The sequence below is a fragment of the Chelonia mydas genome, chromosome 6 (assembly GCF_015237465.2).
Source record: "Chelonia mydas isolate rCheMyd1 chromosome 6, rCheMyd1.pri.v2, whole genome shotgun sequence".
Lineage (NCBI taxonomy): Eukaryota > Metazoa > Chordata > Testudines > Cheloniidae > Chelonia > Chelonia mydas.
The window spans coordinates 91,317,479-91,328,368 of record NC_051246.2 but is presented as its reverse complement, the minus strand read 5'-3'; the positions used below and the strand labels follow the sequence as shown (position 1 = coordinate 91,328,368).

Here is a 10,890-nt window from a genome sequence, read left to right as displayed (position 1 = left end):
CATCCCTTAGCTTCTCCTCCCCCCACCCTTTGCCCCTGATTCACCAGGGAAAGACAGCTTACTGAAGAGCTTGCCAGGTCTAATAAGGACTTAGAACCCGCCCAGACTTGCAGCCGTTTGTCCATTCAGCTGAAGCTGAATTAGAAACAAGGGCTGAATTTGGATGACGTGCCTCCTTCTGGCTGGGGGAGGACAACAGAGCCTGCTGGCTGGAATCCCCTGTCACCCAAGGAGAGGGGGATCCTAAACTGCTGGGAGTGACAGTGCAGAGGGGCAAGGAGCTCCAGCATCCTGAAGAACTTTCTGGGGCAAGGGAGGGGGTGGGAAGCCACTGAAGCTGAAGATTAAATTCCAGTTTTGACAGCAAGAAAACAAGAAAACAAAGGCCTGGGGCTGAGGCATGGCCTCTCTCTGGAGCATCAGACGCTCTCTGTGATAGAGCAGGATACTGCAGTGGATTGACCAATGGTCCGAACTGTACTTCTGTGGAACAGGAATCCTCCAGGGCCTAGCAGGGCATTCTAGCAGTGCTGGGCGAGGTGCAGGGGAGAACATACCTGTGCCGATACATTAAGGAGGCCTGAAGACGTTCCTTCTGACTCTGGGTATGTTAACTCTGCCGCAAACTCAAAACCCAGCGGTAGGTACCCTGTCATGAAGAACCTGCACAGCGGTACACAGAAAAGCAACAGTCAGCAGCTGGTGGAGGGAGAAGCAGGGAAAGGACTATGTGACTCTGATCCCTGTTTCCTCCTAATTCAGTGACTGCACTGGACTGATCCCCCATCATCATGCTATCCCTCCAGCCACCGGATTCACTGACCACACGGCCATGGTCGGAACTCTAGTCCCAACCCACAAATGTTTGTGCCTGCAGCCACAGTGCAGAAGGCCAGGCCTGAAGGGGCAGGGAGAAGAGAGGCACGCGGGGGGCAGGGAGCCACCTATTGCTGCCAGGAAGTGGGGTCAGTCAGTGGCATCGGAGTCAGAATGTTAATGCTAGCTTGGAAAGTAAAAGCCTGGAAGTGACTTAGATGGTATGCCGCCCAGCCGAAGACTATTTTAGAAACCCAGCTATGACCATGATTCTCATTCCTTCTCTCCAAGGTCTGGAAGGCCACAGTCCCACCTGCTTCCTGAGAAACATTTCACCATGCTCAGAGGTATCCAGCCTGGCAGAGTGTTCAGAGCCAGCTAGGACAGGGAGGAGTAGTAGGGGCTGCTGCGCACGTCCTTCAGCTCTCCCAGTCAGAGGATCCAGGAGAGACTTGGGGAGAATACAACACCTTATCCTTCTTCCATATAGAGCCTGCCCCACCCTGGCCTCTGCGGCTTCTGGACTGTGACACCTCTGCCTTCCCTTCTATGCCACTGCAGGGGCCAGAGGGAAGGGGTGTTTCCAGATTAATGTGGGAGGCAGCAAAAAGCCTGGGCTAAATTGGGCAGTCTCTATTCCTTCCTAGGGTCAGCTCCCACACGGGAGGGAGAATAAATTCTCGGGAAAGCAGACTGCATGTGAACTTACCCCAGCATGCCTGCGGTCACAAAGACCACCCAGAGGTGGCCTAGGCTCAGGGTGAAGGTATAGGCCACCAAGCCCCCCAGAGACATGATGTAAACCACCAGCGTCGTCTGCCTGCAAGACAAGGCACAGTCAGGAACAGGCCTTTTTAGCTTTCATTCAATACTCTTCTCTAACCCTTCCCATCCAAGGATCTTAACGCACTTTACACATGCTAGCAAGGGAAGCTTCACAACCCTCCACCTCCCTGGGAGGAAAAGGAGGAACAGCATCTCTCGCGCACCAACAGGGAAAACTGAGGCAACAGAGAGGAAAGGGACTCGGCCCAAGGTCACTCAGTAGGTCAGTGGCAGAACCAAGAATGGAACCCAGGAGTCCTGACTCCCCTGTATCCCAATGGTGCAAGACCAAATGGAAGATTCCCTTGTTTGGGAAGAACGTCTCTTCTGTAGAGAAGGAAATTGAGGCAACCTGGAAGACGAGGGATAAGCCTAGGCTCTACCAGAGAATTCCCCATTGCCAAGGGACAGGCTATTAACTAATGTTTTCCAGCAAGAGCTTTAGAAACTGATTCCAGCCTATACACAGAGACCACTTCCCCCACCTAGCAACTGCTTAGCAGCCCAGAGCAGCATAGCACAATAGTTAGGACAGGAAGTGAAAGTGAATTCTGTATCCAACTGAAACTCTGTATCCAAACTAAAACTGATGGAAGTAAAACAATTATCAGCGTTAATAAAAAACTTGGATTTACAAAACAAACATTTAAAAAACTCTATTTTTAATTTAAATCAGATTTTTTATTCACATGTTGCTAGTTCTTTACCTTCTTCCCGTTTTACAGCTTACAATTGCCACAGTAGATGCTCTGTACTTGTTTCTCTAGTATCCTCATTGTTAGCAGAATTTCACATTTTGCATAGAGATTTTTTCTAATAAAAAGCTTCACATTTAAAATGCTAATCTTTGCTGAAAAAACAAGCCAGGGCCTCACCAAAACCCTTACTGTAAGAACACCTCATGCTCAAACACAAAACTGATAAGCAAATCGCCTTTACTATATTTGCAACCAACACCCCATCCTGATATACTGAACTGCCACAAGTCAAGAAAGGTGAAATGCTTTGACTAGGCTATACACCATCGTGGTTTGCACACTTTGAAGTCAGTGGGACTTATGCTCCTGCGTCACTTAAGTGCCTAAATACAGCTCTGGAACTTTAGGCTCCTAGTTTTGAAAGTTTTGGCTGGTATGTATAAAAAAGTTCACAATATCTTGGTTTAATATGCAGAAAACAATGAAAAGTTATTTAGTCTAACACCGAAGCAATTTTGTTTTGACGAGACAAAGATTTTATGTCCCTAAGAGATTTTTTTTTAATTGAAATTATAATTTTAGCTCCTGGTGCTACAAACACTTATGTGCATGTTTAACTGTAAGCACTAACCATTTTTTAAATCAATGGGACTATTCACGTGAGTCAAGTTACGCACCTGCTTAAGTATCTGCAGGATCAGGGCCTTCATTTTCAGTATTTGGGATTTTGCTATACTAGTTTTATAAAATTCAAGTAATACCCCTGTCAGTAGGAGCATTTAAAAACAAAACAGCATTTATAATTCAGTTAATCCTAACTTTAAATTAAAAATTAAAAGTGTGGGGGAATGGAGCTCGGCAGGTGGAGTCTGGGTGTGGGGGGGATCAGTGGAGGGGGGGGTTCTGGGTGCAGGGACAGTGGGGCTTGGTGAGATGGGAGTCCAGGTGCAGCTGGTTGGGGCTCAGTGGAGTGGGGACCCAGGTGCAGAGACCTCATCAGGGTGGAGCAGGTGCATGGGGGTGAGGCTCATTGGGGTGGGGGTTTGAGTGCAGGGGGCTGAGTGAAGGGGTGGTCTGGGTGCAGGTCCGGATGCAGGGATGAGGGGGTAGGGGCTTGGCAGGGTCCGGATGCAGGAGGGATGAGGCTCAGCAGGTAGGGCTGGGTGCAGGGGGGGTCTGGGAATGGGGAAGTCTGGATGCATTGGGGTTGGACAGACAGGGATGCAGCTCCCAATATAGTGACCCCTCCCGCCGCAGCTGAAGAGCGATGGGGTCAGGAAGCAGGAAGGGGGTGGTGCAGAGCCAGGGAAGGTTTCTGGGGGTGGGTCTGACCCTGCCCTTGTCAATCTGTGCAGGGGGGGAAGTGCACTCTTCTCCACCCCCAGCCCAGCTGCGACTCGCAGCTGAGCCTGCTACAGGGTAGGAGCCACCAGGTGGGGCTGAGGAGGGCTGGGTACAGGGGGTAAGGCTCAGCGGGGAGGAGTGTCGGGTTCTGGCTGGGCATGGGGGGGTCTGACCCAGCACTGGCCCAGGGCATCTGAATGCCCCCCAACCTCTGCAGTGATTTACCTCTCCCCCTGCTGCTCCAGGCACCTGAAACACACAACCCCACTGTTGGGGAGGGGCACATGACCACTCTTGCAGCTTCCCTCTGCTTCCCTGTTAGAAAGTCACTTTTCTGCAGGGTAGCAAAGAAATCTGTGAATTTTGCACACACACAGTGGGGCAGAATTCCCCAAGGAGTAAACCAGTGGCCTCCCACTATCTAAGTCTCCCCAACCAGAAACTTGAGGGTGCAGGGAGGTTTCTGGTTTCCACCACAGACTGTATCTGACTGGAGATGAAATTACACACAACACAGTGAACATATACCCCACTGACCCACCCTTGGAACCAAGCTAGAGGCCAAAATGTGTTATTTTGAGAGCTGGCCTGGTCTCTCTGCACTCAGAGAAGCTGCCAAAGCTTTTAATTGCTGACAGACCACATTCAATGAGAGCACAACATGAGCTTTCCAGAATGAAATATGCACCCCAGATTTAAAAAAAAAAAAAACACCCCAAAAAGACAGCAGCTCTGAAACCCTAGGGCTAACTCACAAACCCTCCTGACAGGCAGGAGGAGAGAATGCGTGGCCATTCCATTCCTGGCTAAGGGAGACAGGGAAGCCAACCTAGTGGCATTAGTCTTTCATGCAAATTCAAGGTAAATAAACTTTGAGTGCTGCCCTTCCCTACTTTGATAAGAGGAGGGGGATGTTCACTCTTTTCTCTCAGCTTGGCAAGTGTCACAGGATTTGGTAGTTTTGTTTCCTGATTCTCATAGCCCAGCCTTTGGGTCCGTGACACTGTAACACCCCCAACCCCCCATCACCATAGCATCTGACCTCTTGGAACTGGTAATTTAAACAACAGGCTTTTTCAGAATTTTACATTTATTCTCAGTGGAAAGGTTCTGTTAATATTTGCTGTTTTACAGAAACCCCTATGAACAGCCTGAACCAGCCCAATTTCCTGGCCGTGCCCTCCTCACACTAGGCTGTTTATCCTACCATCTCCCTAAAGTTAGTCAGCAGGGTTGCACCGAAGACTAATTTAGCCCACCCCATGCTGGCAATCCCAGCACTAACAAAACACGCTCATTCTGCCCATGACAGCCCTCCGAACAAACTAGGGATTATTTTCACACTGCTGAGAGTGGACTCCCAGCTCCTACTGTGCAACCACAAATCCCTTACACTGTGATCTCTGTGCAGCAATATAGCTCCATTTGGGAGAGTCGGGAATGTCACATGCCATAGCTGTGCCAGTCTGGGCCATGTTGCCAGCATGACAGAGTTGTTAGGGGCTGCAAATTACAGAGCAGCAAAAATGCAGTTAGTGACAGCGTGTGTTCTCACCCCCTAGGGTTACAGTAGCCACAGCTGCCAAAAGAAATGCACATTAACCCAGCCCAGCTGCACACAGCCACCAGAAACAGAAGTAAGTGACTAGCCAGCCTATCTAGTGATCATTTGCTCCAGCTTTTCTCCCTGCTCCCCAGTACCCCATGAGTCCTCATCTGCCATCTCAGGGCTGGCCCAAAAGATCAGTTTCTGCTCTAGACTTCGTCCCTGGACCTGCCAGTACTGATGGCTGGAACTACAGCTGGGGATACCCAAACAAGCTGTGGGCCCTAAACATACCCACCCAGGGGTAGAAGGTCCTGGGAAGTTTTCCCTTGCTGTGGATAGGCCATGCTACCAGAGCCAGAATAAATGCTGTGGTGGGTCCTGGAAGGGAAAGATCATGGAAGCAGCCTTCTTCCCATCTCCTGCTATTAGAATAAAGCCCTGTCTACTCTGGCCTGCAAGGGAAGCAGATTACCACCACCTTAACAAAGCCAGTTGGTGCGGGGAAGTTGATCACCTCCTAGCCAGATCCCTAGCTAGCATACGGGGGCTCACTGTAATCAGGCCAGTCAAGGCTCATTGCATAAAGATTGAGTGAATTAGGGTAGCAGAGACTCCCACCAAGAAAGATCTGGCCCCTGGGAAAGCCCCCAGTCTAAAGCTGCAGGCAACACAGGGACCTTTAGCTGTACATTCGCAGATGGCAGCATGTTCTGCCAAGTGTCCCCATAAGTACCAAACCCTAATCTGACCCCAGTTCCCACCTCCACATGCATTGCTCCATCAGACTCTGCCTTCAATAAAGTGTCTCACACACACACACACACACAAAGTGCCTCTGAGCACAGGACTCAATGGACCTTTCACTAAGTAGAACAGAGACTCTCAGATGCTGGTTTGTGAGGCAGAGAACAGGTCTGGTACTGTATGATTCCTCCCACGCTGGGAACTATCTCAGCCTTGACAAAGCAGCGCTGGGCCATTTCTACCCCTTCCTTCCCAGGGTACTGGGAACCTGACCAGAGCCATGCAGGGGCAGAACACCACACTGCTCTCTCTCAGCTTCCAGACACAAGACAAGACAGCAAGAAAGAAGTCAGACATGGAAGTCTGCCTCACTCTGTTTCCCTGAGAGAAATGCACCCTCAACTTACCCCCTTTCTCCCAAGGAGGAGGGGCTCCCCAGACCCCTGCTCTCCCACCTACTCTTCCCCAAAGAAATCTCCCACACACTGACAATTCATACCCAAACCCTAGCCTTTCATGCCTATGCAGGTTGCTCTGGCCCTGCCCCAGCTCCCAAAAAGCAGCTCTCCTCCTTTCAGCTCCCTCTGTACAGCCCTTGACAAGACAACTCTGTGTAAGTTCTTATCTGGTGGAAGCGGATGTTTGTCTGTCCACACACAAATAATCTCTACCCTCATGATAGGCCAGACCCAAACCCATTAATCCCTAAACACGAACATCAGAAATAAACCAGAGGCACACAGGAATCCTGGAGAAGTAGCTCCAGTACCTTATGCATCAAAGAAGGAATGAGTAGCTCCAGAACCAAAAAGCGTGGCTGGTATCTCCTGGGCTCAGGAAACTCCCAAAATGAGCTAATATGCTGCTCCAAATTCTTACTTTTACTGCAGGGTGATTGTTCAGTTGTTCTCCCCCAGACCTGAGGAAGAGCTCTGTAACAAGCTTGAAAGTTTGTCTCTCTTACCAACAGAAGTCAGTCCAATAAAAGATATTACTTCACCCACCTTGTCAAGCCATTGAAAGGCAGAGCTGCCTCCCCTGGGGTTTGCCTTCCATGTGGCAGAGAGTAGGATGGAGTTGTGGAGAAACAAGTGCAAGGGACTTACTTGTAGGTTTTGGTTTTATCCAACCAGATGCCAGAAAGCAGAGCTCCAGCCATGCCAGACACTACAATGGTGAGTCCAATTCTTCCAGCATTCACCTCTTCCCCCTGTGGGAAGACACACATCAATACAGGAACTAGTTAATGCCAACAGCAAGCAGGGATGGATGGCTAAAAGGGCCTCAGAGGAGGAGATACTAAAGGCCTTTCAAAGCTTGCTGTCCAGTACTGGTCTTTGGGTCAGCTTGTTCAGGATTTACCAGGAATGTAGGGTAACCCCAGGGAAAAGATGCTCCCAGGTATCCCAGTCCTAGCCTTTCCCAGCAGTAGGTGCTTTAGGGAAAGTTACAGAAGTCCTAGCTATGGAGCACTCCCCTCTCCTCCATGGGAAGGCAATATAGTGAAAGGTGCAAGAGCAATGACTGTCAGGAGGCTCCCAGCTGGTAGTGTTGTAGGGCAGCGGTTCTCAAATCAGTGGTCCATGGCCTTCTGGGGGTCCACGAGCCGATTTCAGGGGGTTTGCGAGCCCGAGCCCTGGTGCCCCACAGACCAAAGCCCATAACCCATAGGTGCAGTTTGGGGGGGCATGAGGGGCTTTGCCCTGCCAAACTGCAGTACCATAACCAGACTGGGGCAGCCCTGGGAGCGGCTCCACACTCCCACCTTCTCCTCTCCCCCCTGCTCCTGGCCAGGTCGGAGGTGGGAAGCTGGAGACGGGCAGTGCAGGGCAGCTGCTGCTGCTCTGGCTGGTGCCATGAAGCGGTTGGCCCTGGCGCTCCCCCATCTCCTGCTGCTGCTAGTGCCTGGGGCTGCGGCTGCTCCTCAGCTCCCAGCGCCCTTTGATTACTCCTGCAGCTGGTAAGAGTGGCCCTGTCGGGGGGACCCAGCTCCAGGACCAGCACAGCCTTCAGGGAGCAGCAACCACACAGCCCCTAGCTGCCCCTCTGCCTGCACCCTCAGCTACACCCCTCTCTGCACACAGCTCCTAGCTATCCCCACCCCGCACCCTGAGCGGTTTCAAACTTTTTGAGCTGAAACCCCACCCCCTTTGAGTTATAATTTTTGGGTGCACCCCCCTGCAATCCTGGGTGGCCTGCTGAGGTGAGTCACGGGGTGGAGTTGGTGCTCCCTCCCCAGACCTCACTGTACAGAGCTGACCCAAGCTCCGCCAGGTCCCGCCCTCCCCAAAACAGAAGTCAAACTATGCCTATGCCTGAGGCCTGCCCAGGGGCCAGAGTCCGAGCCCTGGTGCCCCTCAGGGCAGAACTCCGAGCTCCTCCCCCTTGGCCCAGTGGCTGAAGCCCAGACACCCCCGCACCCCTCATGCCCTGAAGTTTCTGTAGCATGTTGGAGGGGGTGCTCAGAAAGAAAAAGATTGAGAACTGCTGCTGTAGGGAATAGGGCACAAGCAGTGATTGGGTGAGTTAACAGAAGAAAGCCCAATTGATTATGGTATGGGGGCATAGCCCTTGGTGGAGCTCACCAGCCCAATTCTCTTCCAGCAGAAGATGGTGCAAGGAACAGGGATAGGAGCGCTGGCTGACGCAGAGGAAGCACACAGTAGCTCCAGTACCAGTCTCTCACAGCAGGAGGTACTGTTGCACTGTGCCCTATACAAACTTTCTTTTGACAGCAATGCTGTAGGAGAGCATGTCACAGGTACTTACTGGATAGTTCTGGATCACCATGCGGTTCAGCAGAGTGGACAGGGCATAGAAGCAACCAGTGTTCAAACCTGAGCGGTGGATAAAAACACAGCATATTCACAGCCCGCCATTCTCCTGCTGGGTGAAGAAAGGTTGGGGACCTAGAGAGGGCTCCACTGAATGTGGATGTTCTAATCCAGAGATGCAGAAGAGACCCAGGCATCAGGCACTGAGAGTGTGAGCACAGTGTTTTACAACGGGGCTGGGGAGCCTGCAGAACAACTGGCTGCCTTCGCCATGTCAGCTAGCAGCGGGGCTACATCTGGAGGGAAGGTGAGGGGCTGCTGGGCCAGCCAAGGCGAGTTATATCTCAGCTCAGTGAGTGGGCCAAACCCTGCAGTCTCAGAGTTGCTCTTTATCTGAGTGGAGGGAGGTCGCACACATTTTTAGAGCTGATAGGGGGCTCAGTGGATCCAGGCCCCAGCACCTCCTCCCTCTAGTACAATCACTCTTCTCTACCCACTGGGTGGCACAGCTCACAAATGAGCTCTCCTGACCTCCACGTCCTGCCCTAGCATGACAGCCGCAGAATGACTGGCCTGGGCTATGTTGGGGTCAGTAAGCTGCTCACAGTCGGACTCATTCTTGACTGAACTCATTTACCACCTACTCCAACCAGCCAAGAGAGAACTCCAACCTCGCACCCAGATTAGTGCTGGGCTGGCAGGGCCTCCCTTGAGGAGCTCAGATCCAATTAACATTGCAATGCCAAGGCCAGTTACCTAGTGTGAGCTGGAAGAGATGTCCCAGCTGGAGGTTTCCTCACAAAGCGGAACTCGCTCACTCCCCACGGCAATAGCCAGAAGTGGGCTCTTCCAGCCAAGAAGTCCTAGTAACTGAGTAGGAGCTAAGCAGTTTGCTGAGCAGTAACAGCACCTTCCCAAGCCACTGTGGGCTCGTGTACTTGGGAAAATATGATCAGTCACACATAAAGATCACTGATGTCTTAAAGAGATGGTAATGCCAGTATAACCCTACCCCTGTGTGGACACTTTATTCCACTATAAGAGTCGCTTTGCTTTAGTTTAAACCCCTTCCCAATGGATACAAGCTACACCAAAAAAGCCACCCTTACACCAGAATAAAAGTGTCCACACAGGGGGTCGTACCAGTATTACTCTACTGATTTAATTTCTCACCATAAATTAAGCTGAAAAAGCTTTCCCATGTGGGCAAAACCCATAATGGTCAATTCAATCCTCTTCTCAGAAAGTCATGCACATTTGCAACTGGTTTCTCTTTAAGGCTTCAGTGATCACTGTGACAGTGGGTGGGGATCATAGGTTCCACCAGTCACAGACCACACAATCCTGTGCTCGGGATAAACAAGGTTTAAAGTCTCTGTGTTGAGATATCTGCAATCCTTAAAATGTAGTCAAGTGCAAAATTCCCACACCCCCATCCTCTCTCTCTCTCTCAAAGCCTGAGTGAACAGCAGGAAGCACCCCAGGGTACAGAAGAAAGGAGGAGTATAGTAGCCTGAGCACACGATGGGGAGACAGGAACTCCTGAGCTCTAATCCCAGCTCTGACACTGACTCCACCTCTGCAACCTGCAGCAAGTTACTTCCCCTCCCCATGCTTCAGTTTCCCCCACCAGTAGAGTGGCGACACCCTCACCGCACACACCAATGTTTATGAAGCGCTTTGACCTCAAAAAGCCTTGAGTGGTGCTGCAGCAGCAGCAGCTGGAGGGAAGTTCACATCTCCCCATGTCCAGCCTCTGCCAACACATTGAACTAGGTCATGGTGATGAGTGTGGTACAGGGATCTAACTAGAGTAGAATATATCCAGCAGACAGACACACATAGCTGCAAGGGAGACTGAGCCAGATTGAATGGCATGAACTCCTGAGAGGCGCAGCAGCAAAGGAGGGGATCAGCATGTTATCAGTTCCTGACATGCTCTCTGGACAGGAAACACCCATCCCATTCACTCCAAAAGCCACCTAGTGCAACAGTGAGTTCCAGGTGGGTCAGTAACCTCCAGAGAGATAAGATAGGAGGGACACCAGGGAAAACTCTGCAATGGGAGCCAGCAGCAGGAACATACCCCACAGTGCTGAACCTTGCTCTTCACAAGATTTGGCCCTGGAAGGAATGCGCA

General features: G+C 51.2%; 1 protein-coding gene across 6 annotated transcripts in view; it reads right to left on the bottom strand.

The window, feature by feature from the left end:
• The window catches only part of FLVCR2 (FLVCR heme transporter 2), a 57,315-nt gene that overhangs the window by 13,090 nt on the left and 33,335 nt on the right, over positions 1–10,890 (bottom strand). For all 6 annotated transcript variants that reach the window (XR_005225562.2, XR_006291830.1, XR_006291831.1 and 3 more), the window contains exons 4-7: positions 8,746–8,813; positions 7,083–7,186; positions 1,526–1,636; positions 558–663 (exon numbers count right to left, since the gene is read on the bottom strand). Coding sequence is in view for 2 of the 6 variants with exons in the window: in XM_037900721.2 (XP_037756649.1) it covers positions 558–663; positions 1,526–1,636; positions 7,083–7,186; positions 8,746–8,813 (389 nt within the window). In the remaining 4 variants the exon portion in view is untranslated. The remainder of the gene's footprint in view (positions 1–557; positions 664–1,525; positions 1,637–7,082; positions 7,187–8,745; positions 8,814–10,890) is intronic.